Source organism: Podarcis vaucheri (genome assembly GCF_965113315.1).
Source record: "Podarcis vaucheri genome assembly, chromosome: 8".
NCBI lineage: Eukaryota > Metazoa > Chordata > Lepidosauria > Squamata > Lacertidae > Podarcis > Podarcis vaucheri.
Window position 1 is genome coordinate 29,430,746 of NC_138766.1, and position 19,420 is coordinate 29,450,165.

At 46.5% G+C, this 19,420-nt stretch overlaps 1 protein-coding gene across 2 annotated transcripts; it reads right to left on the reverse strand.

Annotated features, from left to right (window-relative positions):
* Positions 1-1,470: 1,470 nt before the first annotated feature.
* Positions 1,471-17,322, reverse strand: NRN1 (neuritin 1). Of its 2 annotated transcripts, none has more exons than XM_082234711.1 (3): positions 16,919-17,322; positions 11,858-12,002; positions 1,471-3,546 (listed from the first exon to the last, which is right to left on the reverse strand). In XM_082234711.1, the coding sequence occupies exons 1-3, from the start codon at positions 16,971-16,973 to the stop codon at positions 3,315-3,317; spliced, it is 432 nt and encodes a 143-aa protein (XP_082090837.1). In that variant the 5' UTR covers positions 16,974-17,322; the 3' UTR covers positions 1,471-3,314. The 2 variants fall into 2 exon arrangements, with proteins under 2 accessions (XP_082090837.1, XP_082090838.1); XM_082234712.1 differs by lacking the exon at positions 16,919-17,322 and adding an exon at positions 13,044-13,068.
* Between the last annotated feature and the right edge of the window lie 2,098 nt (positions 17,323-19,420).

The following is a 19,420-nucleotide window of genomic DNA, read 5'->3' on the forward strand; positions in this document are numbered from 1 at the left end:
GGTCTCGGGAAAAGACGCCCTTACTTTCTCCTTACAATGTAAGTAGAAGGTATTGAGGAGAGCTAATGGCAAACCTCAAGCAGATAGATAGATAGACATATGCTAACTGAAACTGGATTCTCCATCCACCCGGAGCACTTCAATAGCACTTAACAGCTCTGGTTATTATGTATAATAAAGATTTATATTATATTATATTATATTATATTATATTATATTATATTATATTATATTATATTATATTATATTATATTATTATATTATATTATATTATATTATATTATATTATATTATATTATATTATATTATATTATATTATATTATATTATATTACAATGTAATATGATACCATGCCATTATAATATATAAGAAAAACATAATATACAATAATATATTTTCCATTTTATGGCCTTTAAAAGGGGACCACAATAAACCAATATATTTATGCACCCCACCCCCATTTGTTAGTGTTGTCGACAGATCCAGGGGCATAGTTTCCAGGATTAGGAGAAGCAAAACCGACCACAGTGAGCTCTGCCCGTGGGTACATTAAGCGCACACATCCACGCAGCCTTGTATTTTGAGAAGGTTTATTGTGGTCCCCCTTTTAAGGCCATAAAATGGAAAAATATACTATTGTATATTAGATTTTTCTTATATTTTATAATTGTATATTATATTACATTGTAACACACACACACACACACACACACTGTATATAAAATAACAGCTCGAGTTATTGTGTATAATAAAGATGATAAGTGCTATTGAAGTCTGTTAAATCGCACCCCGGGTGGGTGGGTGGACAATCTAGTTATTACTTTCAGTTAGCATATGTATATCTGTAGATATATACGCTCTACCACCACCCCCCCAAAAAAAAACCCTCGTAAGGGCAGTGCAATGCTAGTAAACATGTCCACACCAAAGAAAGTCCCGCTGAAATCAATGGGACTTACAGGGCCATCCGAGTCCGACACAGAAGTAAGTCCTCATGAGTTCAGTGAGACTTACTCCCAGGTAACTGAGTCTAGGGCGGCGACCTCACCTCATCTCACGCCCCCCATCTCAACAGCATCTTAAGGATTGGGGGGGGGGTCTCAGCGATATAGAGTCTCAAAGGTCTAGAGAAGGGAAATCGAGTGACCCCCCCCCCACACAAGAGCATCCGTTTGGGGATCATTGTCTCTTATGGTTCTGATAGCATGGCACTCCAATGGTTAACAACCCCCGGGGAAACGGGAGCCTTTGTTTTCAATGAGGTGCGCTTCCAAAGAAGCCTGCTTAGGATTCGCTGTGGAAATCCCATTAAAAAAGGCAGCTTTTTGAAGGTAGCTTTTGATCATTCTTTTAGCATCTTTATAAACCACGGGCCATTTGGAGATGTAGCCATAAACCCTCCCCCCCCCCCCGGAACTCCGAGAAAGGGAGTGCAAACTACCTTATAGTGATAAATATTAAACATAAACATAAACAAAGCTCTGCATTTATTTCCACACACAAAAAGTACCATCAGCTTCACTCTCAACACAGCTCGGTAAGAACCCAAGAGTTAAGCCTTCATTCTGATCTCATCGATTTCAGGGTGACTCTTATTCCCTTAACACCAAAAATTCTTGTCGCATGTGAGAATCTGGCATTCTCGCGTTTCTCCACTTGCACCTCTTAAAACCTGCCCCGCGTCTCGCTAAGCTCTAGTAAACCATTACTCCATGTACTTGAAGAAAGCACATTTCAATAACTATATATAATATAATCATTCTATATTATATATACTATTATTATAATAATAAAATTATATATAATAATATACATTCACCTTTTCTTAAAAAATAAAACTGCATCCTCATTTCAAACAATAATTTTATTTTATACCTTTTCCTATACTTTGTAGCAAATCTTTTATAACTTTTTTTTTGCTGAATTGACTTTATAATAAACTTTCTTAAATTACATTTTTTTTTCTTTTAAAATCAAGGCTCTTTTAACACTTTCCCCCCAAAAAACCATTACGCTGTGTGTTAATTTTAATTTAATTTTTTTTTTACCTTAACGTATACGTTCCCCCTCCCCTTCCCCCCGCCCCCTGTGATCTACACTGTTGGATAGTTAAGATATCGTACGTCAATGGTGGAACACCTAAAAAAGAAAAGGGGGAAACTTTGGAAAAGAAAAGAAGAAAAGAAAAGAAAAGAAAAAAGGCAGTGACAATTGGAAAAAATGCCTTGACTCTTAAGTAAAGCTCAACTCTCAGCAAACTCAGCAGCATTCATTGGGTCATTTCAGCGAAATTGCCTTTTAATATTTGTCCCTTTTGGCTTTCCCTCGTTCGGTTGTCCTTTCGCTTTCTCTCTGCCCCCCTAAGCCACACCATCAGGAAGGGCAGGGGGGCGAGGAGTCTTACGTCTTTAAAGTGGAATGGCCGGAAAAATTCTTGGAAAACAAAAGAAAACACGAGTTCCCAAGGAAAGATGATCGTCTGTGGGTTAATTCACCATCGAGTGCTTCTTCCCGCACGTGGCCAAGCGAAGGTGTATCCATTTCCGGTTCCCTTCTCCCCCTCCCCCCTCTTCCCTTTCCTTTGTTTTCCCCCCACCTTCTTCTTTTCCTTTTACATTTCCTCGCTCAACTCATCCTTCCCCGTTGATGTTTCCCAGAAGAGCCCCTCCGTTTGTCGCTGCAAGCAGTGTCCTCACTAGCATTCTAGTTTTATTATTACTCTTATTACCTATTAACGCTTTTTAAATTTTATTTTATTAGGAGTATTCGGTGGTGGCTCGAAGGCCGTTCCTGAGATTTCTTTTTGCACACAAGAAAGAAGGGCTCCAGCTGACCTTGGTCTAAAGAAGAAGAAGAAGAAGAGGCATAAAGCTGAGGTCCGATTTTGGCTGTTGGCCGGCTTGGAGGCCTGCCATTTGGTACCATTTGGCAAATCATCAGAATGCAAAAGAAACCAGGGAGGCCAAGAGAGAGAGAGAGAGAGAAACGTGCTTCTTGTCGTTGTCAGAGCGGTGGTAGCGGTGGTAGTTCTTGGTGGCGGCCGTTTATCTCTCTCTTTCCTCCCCAAACCTTTCTCGGGCGGGTGTCATGGCGGGCATCATGGAGAATTCGCAACAGATCTCCCCCTCCCCTCGTTCCCCCAAAGCAAAAAAGATGGAGACTTTTCCTCTGTAAATCCAGTTCCTGGAGTAAGAGAGAAGAAGCAGTTGGGTGGCTGGGCAGGAGGAAGAAGAGGCGGGGCGAGGAGGAAACGTCATCGTCGTCATGTGGGCAGGCGTGCTCTACACGAAGTGCGGGGCAGGGGGGGCGGCCTTCTAAAATGAGAAGTACGTCGCCAGGGCCACCGAGAGAGCCACCAGCAGCAAAGGGGAGGCCGAAGCCACCACCGACGAAGCCGCCCGTTGTGTTTTGCTGCACAGGACAAACAAGTTGCCTTCGTAGTCAAGCTTTTTGGATTTCTCTTTCAGTTTTTCCCAGACGTCTGTCACCCCTTCCTGGCAATCCGTGAGGGCTGTGAGGGTGCAGGCATGGAAATCGTCCCAGTACCTGAGCACAGAAGGGGGTGAGGGGGAAAAAGACAAAGGACAGAAGTCGGTCAGGAATGGTCGGCTGTCACAAGGCCCTCCCTCCCTCCAGGCCTAATCTCTAATAGGAGACCATCCACTCTGCAGGTGGGGCTGGGAAAGACCCCTGGGACGCATAGGGAACTCTGAGCTGGATGTACAGTGGTACCTCAGGTTAAGTACTTAATTCGTTCCGGAGGTCCGTTCTTAACCTGAAGCTGTTCTTAACCTGAAGCACCACTTTAGCTAATGGGGCCTCCTGCTGCCGCTGCACCACTGGAGCACAATTTCTGTTCTCATCCTGAAGCAAAGTTCTTAACCCGAGGTACTATTTCTGGGTTAGCGGAGTCTGTAACCTGAAATGTATGTAACCTGAAGCGTATGTAACCCAAGGTACCACTGTACTCAGTATATGGTAGCTTCCTATGTTTGTGTGTGATTCCTGCCAGCTAGCCGTTCCCTTTCCCAGGATACTCCATTCCACCCACTCTTTCCCTCCCACCTGCAACAGCCAACATTCCATGGCTACTGAGCATGCTCTGTCTACATTGAGCTGCTCCCCTCCCTCCCTAGGTTACTTTGCCGACCTTGGGATTAGTGCCTTTCTTGGCTGCAGAACAGGAGGAGAAAGCGAGTTCCCTGTCAGCGCTGGGTGTTTACTTAATGAGTAAGTTAGAGCAATGTCACCCCCATAATTGGACAGCAGAGTTTTAAAAAATACAAAGTAATGTTTGTGGTACAAGTTCTTACCCAAGGAGCAGATGGTAGAACTCATCGCAAGAGAGACATTCCCACCCACCCACATAGGAGGAATGGCTCTGCTAAAACAATGTCTTGTAGAGTTCATGTGTGCATCGTCAAACTACAGTGGAATGGGCTTCTTGCTTCAGAAAACATTGCATTCTCATGCAGATTCGTTATTGATAGACTCATCCGTTAATGGACCCATCAATTAATCTATCAGTTAAAATCTGTTTCACCGGGTTTCAGCCCATTTTCAACACATAGGCCAGCTCAGGAAGATCTACTCTGACTTGGTGGTAGCATTTCAGTGTCTCAGCAGAGTCCTTTCTTGGCCTCTGCTGCTAAGAACATAAGAAGAGTCTATTGAGTGCAGCAGCCTGTATCCAAACAGATTCTTTTAACTGGGGATGGGAGGGTTTATACTAAGGACCTTCTTCATGCTCTCCCAATGTTTAGTTGAGGAAATAAAAGGGGCTTTGTAATCACTGTCTCCCTCCCTTACGGTGTGTCTGGTGGGGCAGGATATGGGGGGGGGGAAGGTAAAGGGACCCCTGGCCATTAAGTCCAGTCGTGACTGACTCTGGGGTTGCGGCGCTCATCTCGCTTTATTGGCCGAGAGGGAGCTTCCGGGTCATGTGGCCAGCATGACTAAGCCGCTTCTGGTGAACCAGAGCAGCGCGCAGAGAGCCGTTTACCTTCCCGCCGAAGCGGTACCTATTTATCTACTTGCACTTTGACGTGCTTTCGAAGTGCTAGGTGGGCAGGAGCTGGGACCGAGCAACGGAAGCTCACCCCATCACGGGGATTCGAACTGCCAACCTTCTGATCGGCAAGTCCTAGGCTCTGGTTTAACCCACAGCGCCACTGGCATCCCTGATGTGGGGAGTGGAGAGGTGTAATTCCCCAATTGCGATGGGAATGCACTCAGCATAGGCTCAAAGGGACCGTCTTCTTTGTAATTTCTAATGTTCCAGGGCAGAGTTCCTGAGTTTAAAAAAGTAGTTCTCATGAGCATATCACAAACTGTGCCCTAATTTACAATTGCATTGAAATTGTGGTTCAGGATTGGAGGACTATAATAATAATAATAATAATAATAATAATAATAATAATAATAATGTTATTATTTGTACCCCTCCCATCTGACTGGGTTGTCCCAGCCACCCCCGCCAGCTTCCAGCAGATATAAAAGCATAATAAAACATCAAACATTGAAAACTTCCCTATACAGAACTGCCTTCAGATGTCTTCTACAAGTTGTATTGTTATTTATCTCCTTTACATCTTCTGGGAGGGCATTCCACATTAATAATAATTTTATTATCATCGTAGAGTCTTAGAGTTTTAAGGGACCCAAGGGTCATCTAGTCCAACCCCCTGCAATGCTGGAATCCTGCTAAAGCATCCATGACGGATGGCAATCCAACCTCTGCTTAAAAACCTCCAAGGAAGGAGTCCACCACCCCCCTTGGAAGTCTGTTATTATGAAGCTCACTGGGTAACCTTGGGCTGTCATTGCTGTAAACTGCACTGAGATCTATGGATGTAAGGTGGTATACAAATTTAATTAATAAATAAGTTTTAAAAAATCACTAATGCTCAACCTAACCAACCTCATGGGGTTCTTGTGAGGATATAATGGGGGATAGGGAACCGTGTTAGCTGTCCTAATCTCCTTGGAAGAAAGGGTGGGTATCAATGTAAATGATAAATACAAATAAATAAATAGGTAATTTATTACTTCACATATTCTGGGGCTAAGTCCTGAAAACAGGTGCTAAATCTGAGTCTTCTTAGCATTAAATCTTGGTACCCTTCCACACATTGGGAAACCAGTTTGAGTGATAACCTGAGAGCCTCTGTGTGTGTGTGTGTGTGTGTGTGTGTAACAGGAATTTAATTGGGGTTTAATTATCCCTAGGAGTAGACATGTGCTTAAACCTCAGTATTGTAAAGACAAGAATCAGAAACCACATATTTCTGCATTACGTCATTTGGTCTGGATTGCACTAAATACACCTAAAGAACCGGGGGAAGTTTATTGTGGTGGGAAAGAAGCTGGTAAAATAAAAACTAAATATACCATAAAAGACCTAAAAGGGGAATTTCAAACAAAAACATTTCCCCCCACACTGTCAGTGTCCAAATTACATTAGCAAAATGGGGCAAAGGAAGCAAGCACAGAACAATAACAAGTGAGTGGTCCGTCCCCCCACTCCCCGCAAAAAAGGTATATGCAATGGTCTCTAAAGCTTGTTTCACAAACAGAATTATAATGATGCATTTACAGCAAGGGGATTTCACATGTAAAGTCCAAGTGCAGCAAAATTCTGCTTGGTTGATTAAGGTACAGGGATAATTTCTGCACAAAAACATGATGTAACATAACATGTACTGGAGAGCCACAAAGCTCCTAAAAAGTTGCCCAGCGGCTATCAGTTGCATGGCTCCATCCATTGGAGGGTGGTCAGTAGGCACATTCCAAGAACACTTAAGTCAAGGGCATAAGCAATGCTTTGGAAGGATCCTGATGTGTAAAGGCTGCCACCTATTTTATGGCAATATCTACATGGAAAACACTGTCATATTTACGAACATTTGGCGGACTATTTTAATGGTTGGACAAAGGTGCTGGCAGCAATTCTGTTTCCCATCCCAACCTTCACCTTTGTCTGAATATATATATTGGGCAAGGAACCACAGTGCCTTTGAATGAGTGCCAATGCTAACTCAGTAGAAGTTCATTCCAAGTTCCAAGCTAGTTGTCCTTAGGATCAGGTTGCTGGCAGATTAAGCAGGCTGCAGAAACTGGGAATTGTAGCCCAGTGCCTACTTCTGTTTGGGGTTGTCATGGATGCTTTAGCAGAGATTTCTGCATTGGAAGGGGTTGAACCAGATGACCTTTGGGGTCCATTAAAAGGTAAAGGGACCTCTGACCATTAGGTCCAGTCGTGACCGACTCTGGGGTTGCCGCACTCATCTCACTTTATTGGCCAAGGGAGCCGGCGTGCAGCTTCCAGGTCATGTGGCCAGAATGACTAAGGCGCTTCTGGCAAACCAGAGCAGCACACGGAAAGGCCATTTACCTTCCCGCAGGAGCAGTACCTATTTATCTACTTGCACTTTGATGTGCTTTCGAACTGCTAGGTTGGCAGGAGCTGGGACTGAGCAATGGGAGCTCACCCCGTCACGGGGATTTGAACCGCCGACCTTCTGATTGGCAAGTCCTAGGCTCTGTGGTTTAACCCACAGCGCCACCCGCGTCCCTTGGGGTCCATTACAACTCTACAATTCTATGATTATATGAACTGAAGAGAGATCAGTGTAGGGGCCTTCATTTTGGCCTTCTTTGGTGAACTTGATGATGGCTCACAACTGGCATCCTTGCTTGCTGCTGTTTCTGCTTTCAGATATGTTTAATAACATCAACTATTCTTAAGAGGTTGGGGTGAAAAGTGTGACCTGTTTTGGGGGCTGCTGGTGCATATAGAGGCAGAGTGCGCCTCCCCCATGGCCCCAATACTTGAATGTGTGAATGGCTGAACCTACTAAATTGCCACCAGTCACTGATGGCACGAATGCGGGCTTCACTTGAGCTAGAAGTCACCATGGCTTAGTCCTCAAATTTTCTCTTAATGACAGGGTGGTTTGCTGTGAACACGACTAAACACCAGAAAAAGCTTTCTGACAGCAAGAGCTGTTGAACAGTGGAATGGACGCCCATAGGCGGTTGTGGACTCTCCTTCCTTGGAGGTTTTTAAGCAGATTTGGATGGCCATCTGTCTTGGATGTTTTAGTTAAGATTCCTGCATTGCAAGAATCTAGAAGAGCCTTGGGGTCCCTTTCCAACTCTACAATTCTATGACACTAAAAATGATGGGTGCCGTTGGAGCATGTGCAGAGTGCCTTTCTGCCACCACTGGTCTCTTAACTTGCTGGAACATTTCGATGTAATCTGATGCTATGATATCTCCCCAGAGCGTGCAGTTCTGACCCAGAAGCTCTTTCCACTGACTGCTTTTAGGCAGCCCTATTCCTTTCCTCAGCTCTGCCTGTGTGTGTTATGTAATATGCCCCTTTCCTTTGCCATAATGAGCACGCACCGCCTGCGCGCCTGACCTAATCCACTTGCAAGCTGACCATCTCCCCGTTCCAAGATTAGAACCGATTCCTTTTTGCAGAACAAACAACAATAGCATCCCGTCCCAGCTGTGCCGCAGAGTTGCCTTTTAGAGCAGAGTGGCGCCTCCTGGTCGAGTCCGGCATCCACAGGTAAGTGCCTACATAAGGGCTCTTTTGTTCTTTTCCTCCGCTCCAAAGGATTTTAAAACGAACAAAACCCAACAGCAACACCCTAACCCTCCCCGTTGCCAAATGTAGGCGTTTTGGCTAAGGCTGGCTATTACTCTGGATGGCTTGGGGCGCGGGGCGGTGTGTGCGTGTGCGTGTGTGTGTAAACGTGGCGCAAACTCTAATTTATGAGCACTCGGGACTGGTCTCGTGGAGTCCAACGCTGGCTGCATTTGTAATAAATAATGAGGCATGGAGATGGCGTGAAGGCTGGAGAGGGCGCCTCTTCTACTGTATTTCTGCCGTAATTGCATCTCCCAAAGGAAAACTAAATCTTCCCTGAGCTTCTTTCAATACACACACAAGGGCGAGAGAGAGAGAGAGAGAGAGAGAGAGGAGAGAGCGCGCACGCACAGAGAAGAAGGGAGGGAGGGAGGGAGAGAGGAGGCGACCTCTCTAGAATCTAGGCGCATGATCCGTGAAGCTGCGAGGGGTTCTGACTACAGAATCTAGGCCAAGAGGTGTGTGTGTGTGTGTGTGTGTGTGTGTGTGTGTGTTGGTGGGGGTGCCTCTTCCTCCAACCTCCTCCTCCTCCTGCTCCCCACTTCCTTTCTGTCTCGCGCCAAGCATACTGCAGCTCTCTTATTTTGTATTTTTTTGTAGCTAACTAGTTGTTCTGTCAAGCAGGATCCCAGGCAGACATTTTCTGGGAAACAACGGAGGTTTCCAACACGGCTGGGAAGCGGGAGTTGCTGTCTTGCGCGCGGGGGCAGCGAATGTCTCCGCTGAATGTACATTATGATGGCTGGGCGGTGGCTGGCGTTTCTCAGAATTGGAGGGAAGGGGGTATCTTTCGATTTCTCCCCACCAGGACCGCGCCATGTTGCTGCCAACACCAGAGTATTTTGTTGCTGTCTCATATAGATAGAGGTCTAGCTGGAATGCCAGTCATTCAAACGAAATGTCCTGAGGAAAGGAATAGAAAGCAAAAGGCAATTCCTCGCTATTATATTGCGAGGTGGGACGTTGGATTTTGGAGGGAGAGGGGAAGAATGGGCAATTCTCTTTGGAATTTCGGCTCCCATCTTTATAATCAACTACACTGTTCCTCCGCCCCTATTAACAAAAATAAAACCAATAAAACCGCCTAATGCAACCCAGTTCTAAACAGTTATTTCAAAAGCACTAATTTCTAAATGAATGGATTTACCTTTGAGGTAAATACACAGCCCAGTTTGATCTGAGCTGCTTTTATCCTCGCCCACACAATTCAAGAGGAAGTAATTTTGGATTCAAGCCGATGGGTACTCGGATTTAACAGGGAATTAGTCCCAATGCCTTCAGCATATTTTTTTTTTTTTAATATTTCGAGCAAGTTAAGTTTCGGTGTCCAATTAAGCCTTGCAGAAGCCATCATGACTTGAAAGCCATCACGTTTACAGTCCGATTCTATATAGGTAGGCTTTTTTAGAAGTAAATCCCAGTAAATCCAATGGTATCATTCCCAGCAAAACCAGTTTAAAGTGTCAGGCTGCAGCCGTGGTGTTGGAAACAAATTTCATTTGATTCTGTGGAACATGATCATTACAGTCTGACTTGGATGTTAAGTCCAGGTAAAATGAGAGGGGCTTCCTCTCAAGGAAACATGAAAACGGTTGGGCTGCGTGTCAAGTTCCCATCCAAATAGTGGACTGGAATGGGACAACCTAACTCAAGACATTTTGGTAGAATGAAATCTTGTTTTCGAATTTTGCTTTGCAGCGAGTAGGTGGAAGGCAAATTTACGCACACAGTCTGTCCACTGGTTTGGGATTTAGATTCGGTTGCCTCGTAGAAATATGATCTCTCTCGTTCCCTCACGGGAAACAAGACCACTTGCATCCATAGCGCCTTCGGGGCTCCAAAAATGGCTTGCAAAAACCACACCAGGCTGTTCAGTTGCAGCTTAAAACTTTTTAATGTCTTCGTTTTAAAATATGAATTCTAAAGGGATGTCCTATAAGGAGGCTTGGGACAGGGAGACCTATGTTTGAATCCCCGCTCTGTACTGCACAGTAGGGTTGTCATATTTTGAAGGGCAAAAAAAGAGGACGCTATGACGGCTGTTCAAAGCAAATGAATGCAGTTTGTCTCAGATTCTACCCCTGAAATAGAGGACGTGTCCTGGAGAAAGAGGACACATGGCAACCTTAACTGGAGCAACTCTTACAACGGATGGGGTGGGGATCCCAACACAACACCACATTATCACGATTCAGTTTAATATGGGCTGCATTGCATCACACACACAAAACAACACTATAGTAAGTGACCACATGGCATGACAAAGCAGGCATTTGTACTGAAATTATAGTGCGATGCACTGTGAGATTACATCGCAGTTTTACATCACATACTAAAACTTTACCAGCCCTCGCGAGCATTTTAAAGCATTATCCACCCCCTTTCGCTCATTTTGGGTAGCTATTCCTCATCATACCTTCAGAAAGAATAAACCCATTCCGTTAAAAGCACTTCCTAGTGGACTAAGGAGACAATAGAGCCGGACACCTCTGCTGCAAGCCTTGTCTCAGCCACTGAAAACTACCGTTTCAAACCTTAGAGGGACAATACCAATTTTTTAGAGGGTGGAAGCAAAGTTGTGCCTAAAATCCTATGCATTTTATGTGCATGACGCTATTAATTGAGCAGCCAGGGGTGTGAATACAGTCCTGCTGATTATTGTTACTAGCAAAAAGAAATCAGGAGGAAAATAAAAGAACCATCGCACAATGTAACAGAATAATAACAATAATTTGAAAACCCCTAATTGTAACAGGGCCTAGTGAGAGCCGAGATATGAAATGCACGCATATTTGGAAGCAAATCCCGTTGAATTCTGACGGATTTTACGTTCAGTTCTAGGTGCTTAACATCGGGGTATTAAAACGACGAGGTTGTTGCCATTTACTTTAACAGGGTGAAGACTGCGCCCAACGGATCCACGCGTGCTTTGCATGGTTATATTTAGCTTAGCATTTCAGTCTGTTGAGCATTAAGCCTGTGCAGCGTGCAAGCAAACTACACATGAAAGAACAACTCCTCTGGCAATCTGGTAGCCTTTTGTCTGGCTACAGAGCTTTAGGTTCACATGACAGTAGCATAGAGATCTCAACAAAAAGTCAAAGCCCCACTCCCCGCAAAACACACTCACACACGTATACAGTGTTATAAAGTAAAGAATCACCGTGAAGAGTCATAACAAGAAGAGGTGCACCTACCGGCAGATTGTTTCGAGATTTCTCTTGTCGTCCAGGTCTTGAGGGTAGGTGGCAATCTTATTGCCCATCTTGAGCACACAGTTCGAGAAGCCCTGAAAGACCGCATCGCACTTGCCCGCTGCTCTGACTGCTTGCACCAGGTATGCTGGGGAACAGATCAGCACCACGTCAACTGGACAGCTCCTAGCAAGGTAAACAGCGCGCGATACCCAACCCTGAATTCCGACTCCAGAGAACTGTGATCAATCCTATCCATCACAATTCATCTACGCACGCATCTACACACGCGCGCGCACACGCGTCTCAAAGCTGGAAGAGGATCTGCTTTGCTTTGTTCTCATCATAAAAGTCATTTTCCCTTTCAGGATCATTTAATTGGATATATTTTAAATGGAGATCACACATATCAAACCGTCTTTTGACACTTCTTTTTAAAGTGTCCCTTAAATAAACAAATATAATGCAGTTGCATCACTTACAATAATAGCAACCTCATTTCTGTCAAGTTGTTCCATATATATGTATAATATCTATATATGTATAATATCCTCTTAAAGATGCACTGTTTTGAATTATTTGGAGTGGAGTTTAAAATCTTTCTCTCCCCTCCCCCGTTTCTCTAAATTTCGCTTACTTTTTAAAAGCAAAAGTCAACTTCAAAAAACGTCAAATTTATTTCAGCAGTTTAGCGGTAGTTAATAATTATTACGCTTAACCTTCAAGTAGGTTGTAGCAATCTGCAGAGCCTTTCAAAAACTGAAGCTGGTGGGTATTTTATGGTGAAAAATGGAACTGATGGAGGAAAAGAAGTCTGGAACAGAAATCACCAGGCATGCATGTAGGTCTTCTCTTCAACAAATTGTTTCCTGCAAGAAAACCTTCCCCCCTATTTCTTCCCCTGTTGCATGGTGATAATTGTGTCAAAAACGGGCACCCACAGACCCGCCCCCTTTGGAAATGCGATATAGCGGATGCAATGCAATGCACTGGGGAGAACAGTGAGTTGCTTAGTCGCATGTGAATTCCTATTAATGTGTAACTTGCATCAGTGAGAACCTAAAGGGAGGTTGCCATGTTCGGTGCATGCTTAATCTCTCGCTCTTGGTCCCTCCTCCTCCTCGTCTGTGACTTCCCCATTCAGGTTCTTCCACTGAAGTGGAGACAGAAGAACATCCTCTGGGCTTACCCTGTCTCATTTAATCTCTCCACCACTCGCCTTGGCTGAGTTCTCCCCCGCCACCCCAAGAGCGTCTGCTCTGCTGTCTCTATCCACCACACACATCATCGACACTGATTCTCCACTATCCATCTTCTGCCTCTCGCAGTGAAATCCCCAAGTCGCTCTGAAAGATCTGCAGGAAGGCTGAAGCCTGGAGACCCTTCCCTGGGGGGCGAGGGGGGGGAAACACGGCTTCCTGACGTCTCTTTTGGGTGCAGCAGACATCACATCAAGGGTGGGGGGATACCTACAAATCTGAAGGACTTCGTTGTTCATTCTACGCTTTCCCAAAGGGAAGCTACCCCCAACCCAAGGCAAAAGGCTCTTTGATCATGATGGTATATTGCACTGGGGGTGAAATCTCTCTCTTCATCACTGCAACGCGCTCTTTCTCTCTCTCTCTGTCAGTGTGTGAGTGAGCGGGGTGGGGAGTAGTTGAGTCATTTTTGCTTCCGCGCTGATGAATTGATTACATTGCGCTCTCTCTCTCTCTCTCTCTCTCTCACACACACACACACACACACACACAATCACACATATCAAAAGCAGCCGCAGCAGCAGCAATGTCTCTGGCTTTGCAGGAGCAGGTGTGTTGCTAGCGAGGAGCATACGGGGGCTTTATCCCTACCAATCCTGCAGCAAATGAAAGGGAATTAGCGTCTTGTTGGTTTAATTGATCACTGGCTTGATCCCCAGCAAACCGTCCGCGGCTCTCGTTGCCCAACGCCACAGCCTTCCAAAGCAAGCGGGTTAGGGAAAATGTCCATTTCCCCTCCACCGCGTGCTTAGTGCGCTTGCCCAGACATTTACAGGGTAAATTAGAGATTGCAAGTAGAAGAGAGAGTTTTTATTTATTTTTTACTCCTTTAGAGAGGATCGAAGCGAACCATTTAAAGGTTTGTGTGTGTGTGCGCGTGTGTGCGTGTGTGTAAGGGGAAATCGGTTCTGGAATAAAAGAGGTCCTGTCCACAATGCTGAGTGTCGGTGGAAACCCCCCTCTTCCCTCCCTCCCACTGATTTATGGCTAACCTGATTTAGTAACCACCTCCCTCCCTCTCTAACCCACTCCCCAGCACGTCAAAACACGCAGAGGCTGCAGACATTGGCTGCCACACACACACACTGGAACCTACAAACAAATAACACACATAGGAGACCATCCCCAGAGTATAGCGTGTCCTGTTAAACACACACACACACACACACACACACACCTTGCGTTTTAAAGCTGTCTCTCCTCGGCTGAGGCATCCTGAAAGGGCATGTTCCCAAAGGAAAGTCTTCGGCCCACGTATTTGACGGTCTTCCTCACCCCCCCCCCGCCTTGCAACCAAGTGTGAAGGGTGGCAATGACGATGCTAACCGGAGGAGTGCTAAGAATAAGCGCCTCTCCTCTCCCACCTGTTCAGTTGACCTGGTAGTGGCTGCCACAGGAAGAGAAGGGATCATGTAGCAAACAACATTTTGCTCCTGAAACTGACCACCATCCTGCTGCCCCCCTAGAACAACCATCAGCACCTTGGAGAGCGCCTTCCCTCTTCTCTTGCCCATCACGTAGGGTCGTTTGCTCTTATGAAAGGTTGACAAAACCTCATTCACAACAGCGTACAAATCGCACACGTGATTGGGGCTCTTTTGGCTGTTTTTTTTTTTTTAATGAAGCTAAAAGCACGGTAGATGTGAAAAATGTGTGGCAGACACACAGACACGTGTGTAAATGTGTGTGTGTGTATGAGTGTGCCCGGGCACTCTTTTTGCACCTCCCAGGTCTGTTTCTGTTTTTCAGAACGTCTTCATCTCCCCCCCTATTTTTTCTGCCTTCTCTCATTCAGCAAGCCTTTTTTTTTTTTTTGCCCCAAAAGGTCAGCCGTTTCAGGCACATTCGAGGCACCAGGATCAAAACGCAAAGGAGGGCATATATTCTGAAGCACACACACACATCCTTAACTCATAGTATTTCCCATTTCCAAACCCAAATTCCAGCACTCTGCCAATAGAAACGATATCCAGATGTTCAAAGCCCGATGTTATGTTACTGTCTAACACTAGGCAAGATTTTGGCTTGTCTAATGGTCATGTTGTGAGGGGGAAGGAATCAAAACCTTTTGATTCCTTCTGGGAAAAGTGATCCCGGAAAGACTGCTTTGTTTTTCAATCAGTCCATCTCCATAGCTGCCTTTCCTATACAAACACACACACACACACACACACACACACACACACACAAAATATACATATATTTGCGTGTGCGTGTCCCTCCCCGATTCTAGCCTTCCTAATTTCTGCATGAGGACTATCCTGACTTGCAAATGGTGAAAGAAACAAATGGACAAATTCATTTCCGAGGACAAGGGCAATGCCGTGTCTCTTCCTGGAAAATAACCTTAGCCGGACATAGAGGCAGAGGCTATTTCTTAATATGGAAATGCACACAGAAGTGAAATTCCAACGTTGTCAAGACACAACCTTAGGGGAGCTTTACACACACACACACACACACACACACACTCCCAAGATGACCGTGCACACAATTAATTCTATTCTTGCTTCTATTTTTACGTTCGTATTATTTATTCGTCTGTATTATTATTATTATTATTATTACTCCAAGAGTCGACAATGATCGCTTTCCCCCCACCGCTCCCCAGCCGCCTCTATTTCTCAAAAGCTGCAGAGACAGGCGACAGAGCGAGAGAAAGTGAAATAAACCCGAGATCTGCAGATTTGGGACAGGGAGCTAGAGGGGAGGGGAGCGTTTCCGAAGGGGGGGGAGGGTTGCAGTTCTTTAAATCTACATCCATGACAAACGTAGAAAGGGCACGCTTCCCAGTTAAGCTGCCAGTCGAATTTACCTTTCCTACCACCGCAGCAAAACAAGAAGGTTTCGCCTCTAAATGTTGCTCAATGCAGAACCCGAAGTGATGCTTAACTTCCAAGTAACCTCCGAGGCATAAACTCCCAAAAGCATTCAAACGAGGACCCTTGAATAGCACATCAAACAAAACCAGGGACAAACCAGCCCCGGGTCCCCCTCCCCAACGTGCAATGAAGTCCGTGCTATTTTTAGTAAACCCCCGTCCAAATATAAGTATTTTAAAACAAATCTTTTAGGGAGAAAGGCTCAGAAAACCCGAGCCACCTTAGCCAAATATCGCCTTGATTTCTCCTTCCTTCTTCACCGTTTGATACAAGAGGCTCCTTCCTCCTCCTCTCCAGTATACTTTTGTAAAACGATTGCAGTTGGGACAGAAACTTCAAACTGCCTTTTGATTTTCTTGCTTTCTCTCTCCCCTTTTGCAAATTCGGATTTCCAAGTGGTGGAATTACATTGTTTTGTACCAATCTCTCTTAATTTCTCTTCCCTCTCCATTTATTTCCTTATTATTTTTCGGCCCGGAGGTTGGGGGGGGGGATGAATTTAGCTTTGGACAAATAGGATGCAGCCCTCCAGAGATGAAAGCTTTTTGTGCGCGCGTGTGCGTGTGCGAATATATTTGGGGCAAGAAATAAGCAAGACAGCAATGCAATTGAGGAAGGGGTCTTTTTGGGCAGGGGCAAGGGAACTAAAGGGGGGAGATTTTGAAGCAACCAGCAAACTGTGTTTTCTCAAACAAAAACGAGAAGAGAAACATTCGGCGCTGAAGACCTCGTATTGCAGAGTCTTGTTGTCACAAATTATTGGCAATCTTTGGCCAGCAATAATTTGCCTATTACGGGTTGCTTTGCATATTTTTTTTGCTTATTTACTCCATGCATACTTCGGTGCATTTGAAGGCAACCCCCCCTTTCAAAATCCTCCCCCCCAATCCCTTGCTTCCATAAGAAAGTGTGAGTCCACTTACCTAGCTGCACAGCGAGGACCAGAGAAATGTATCTGCCGTTCAACTTAAGTCCCATCCTATATTGAGTACAACCATTTGCGACTGCAGATCTTTCGTATCTCTTTCTCTTCCCTGTCTTTCTTTCCTTAAAGTGTGGCTTGGGGAAATGTGGGGGGCCGTTGCACCCCAGGCATTGCCAACTAGTTCCGAGCAGCCGAGAGACTTTTCCTTTCCTTTCTGCTCTGCCCTGTTCTTTTTTATTTTTTAAATTATTTATTCTCTTTTTTTTCTTTCCTCCTCTTACAACACACCGACACGCACACCGAGCTGGAGAAGAAGAAGAAGAGAGATCGAGGGAAAGGGGGCAGAAACAGACCGAGAAGGAGAGAGGGAAGGCAGAGCAGGGAATGGTTCACTCCATTAGGAGGGGGCGGAGGAAGTAAAACTTCACGCCCACAAACAGCCCTGACGTGAGGGATGACACTGAGTGATATTTTTTTTTCAAAAATAAAAAATGTGCACCTTGGAAGAGAGAAACGCCATTTATAGACATTGCAAACTGGATTTAACCAGCTCTTCCCTCTCCACTATTACGGTTTCCCCTTTTGCAGTCGCCGCGCTCCGAGTGACCCCGAAAGACCTCTAGGGAGCGCGTGGGCCTCGCGGCGCACCTTGGCGGGCGCCAAAGCGCAGCAGCACCCGCCCCCCTCCTCTCGCCTGGTGCAGGCCCCTTTGGCCCTGCGCTCTCCCCATCTTAGTGCAGTCGCACCTTTGCTTTCCCCTTGGCCGGGCGAGGCTCCAGACAGGCCTGCAGGGGGCGCTCTCTCTCTCGACCACCGCCGGCCAGGGACTAGGCGCGCATGGAGAGAAAGGTGGTCCCAGGAGGAGAGCAACAGGCGCAAGAAGGGCGCAAGGCAGTGGGTGGTGGTGGTGGTGTGGGGTGGGATGGGATAGGCGCCCCCTGAAGATTTCTGCCAGGCAAGCGATTGCCCTGATTGTGCAGTGGGGCTCAGTGGAAAGATGGAGCAACATTTGTATTCGTGGGGAAGGAGAGAGGAAAGCGGCGAGTGGTCCCCTTAGGGATGAACCACACCGTCCCCAAAGCAAAACGCCCTCTCCAGCTAAGTTTATTTGTGTCCACACGCGCAAACGTGCCTCACCACACATCTCCCGGTTCTCATCCATGTCCGTGTGTCCCTGGCTAACTCTGAAAGGCTGCATCTGCCGCCGCCCGGTTATGTAATGCGGGAAAGCAGCGCCCAGGTGGGGAAATACCAGTCGTAATGCCCACGCTCTTGGCTGCGCTCCTGCTGCGGGTGGGGGGCAGCTGGGGGTCAGGTGGTTGCAGTCAGGGCAGTTCACCTGAGCGAGAGCAAACCCACAGCGCCTGCCAATTCAGGAGTAATGTGCCCCCTTGAGCGCAGTGTGGTTTACTCTCGGGGAGGCGGCGGCGGGTGGGAGTGGAGGTCTATAGGACTGCAGTCTCGGTCGGTTCCGAGTAAACCTGCGCGCTGGATTGGGTGGGAGGACGCGTCCGAACTTCCTTTTTTAAAGGGTTAGGGTCTCCCTTGGAGACGCAAAAAAATAATAATTGTGTGTCCGCACACACTCACACCCGTGTGTACAAATCAAAGGGGGGGGGGGGATTTCGAGTGCTTATCTGTCTGATCTCGTTGCAAGCTAGCGATAATGTGTTAATGTGGACAAGACGTGCTGGTGGTGAGCGCTCTCTCTCTCTCTCTCTCTCTCTCTCTCTCTCTCTCTCTCTCATGGCACCACTGCAGAATGTGAAAGCTGTAGCCGGAGTTTTATAATCAGGTGAGGCTTCTAGAGGCGCCTCGGGGAGGGGGATCACGGAGGGGAGGGGGGAGCTTTGCAGAGAAAGATGGAGAGGAGCTACAGGGGAGGGGGTGGTGGGGTGGGGAACACGAGCGTGAGCAACCGCCCGTCCTTCCCTCCATCGCCTAGGTGGGGATAGCACGGTAGAATCCCCCTCCCCCGCCTTCCTCTCCCTCCCCCACCCCCACTTCTCCGCAGCAGCTGCGGGGGCGGCTGGTGCCTGCCGTTTGGTGGATCTGTCCAAGTCCATCCCCTGCAGTGAGGAGGAGGAGGATTCTGGAGTCTCCCCTCCCCCACACTCCTTTAGCTATGACGTCACCTGCAAGTGGCAGGAGGGGAGAGCTGGTTTGTCCCGGATCTGGTGCCTGCTCAGAATTTTAATAGGCCTCTCCTTACAGGGGTCTGCTGCTCCCTCTCTAGCTCTGCTTTTCTGAGGTTTGGCTCAGCAGGTCCCTTGCCTTCTTGCGTGATGCGGCCTAGGTGAACCACAGAGGTGGGCAGGTGGGTGAAGGAGCGGGTTTCATCCTGTCCCTTCCTTCCCCAAAGGGCTGGAGCAATTGCCTGGCATGGAAGTGGCGCAGGGCAGCAGCAGGAAGTTCTCTCAGGGAGGGAATGCAGCCATCTTGTTTCTGTCAGAGGGTCGTTGTTTGGTTGTGAGCCTTTGAGCGAGAGTCTAGACCTCTC

Bases quoted from the DNA above. Each gene is read 5' to 3' on its own strand.
- NRN1 (XM_082234711.1), bottom strand. From the start codon at position 16,973: ATGGGACTTAAGTTGAACGGCAGATACATTTCTCTGGTCCTCGCTGTG. The intron at 12,003-16,918 runs GTAAGTGGACTC...TCTGTTCCCCAG, and splicing joins GGTCCTCGCTGTGCAGCTAG to CATACCTGGTGCAAGCAGTC. The intron at 3,547-11,857 runs GTAGGTGCACCT...TTCTGTGCTCAG, and splicing joins AATCTCGAAACAATCTGCCG to GTACTGGGACGATTTCCATG.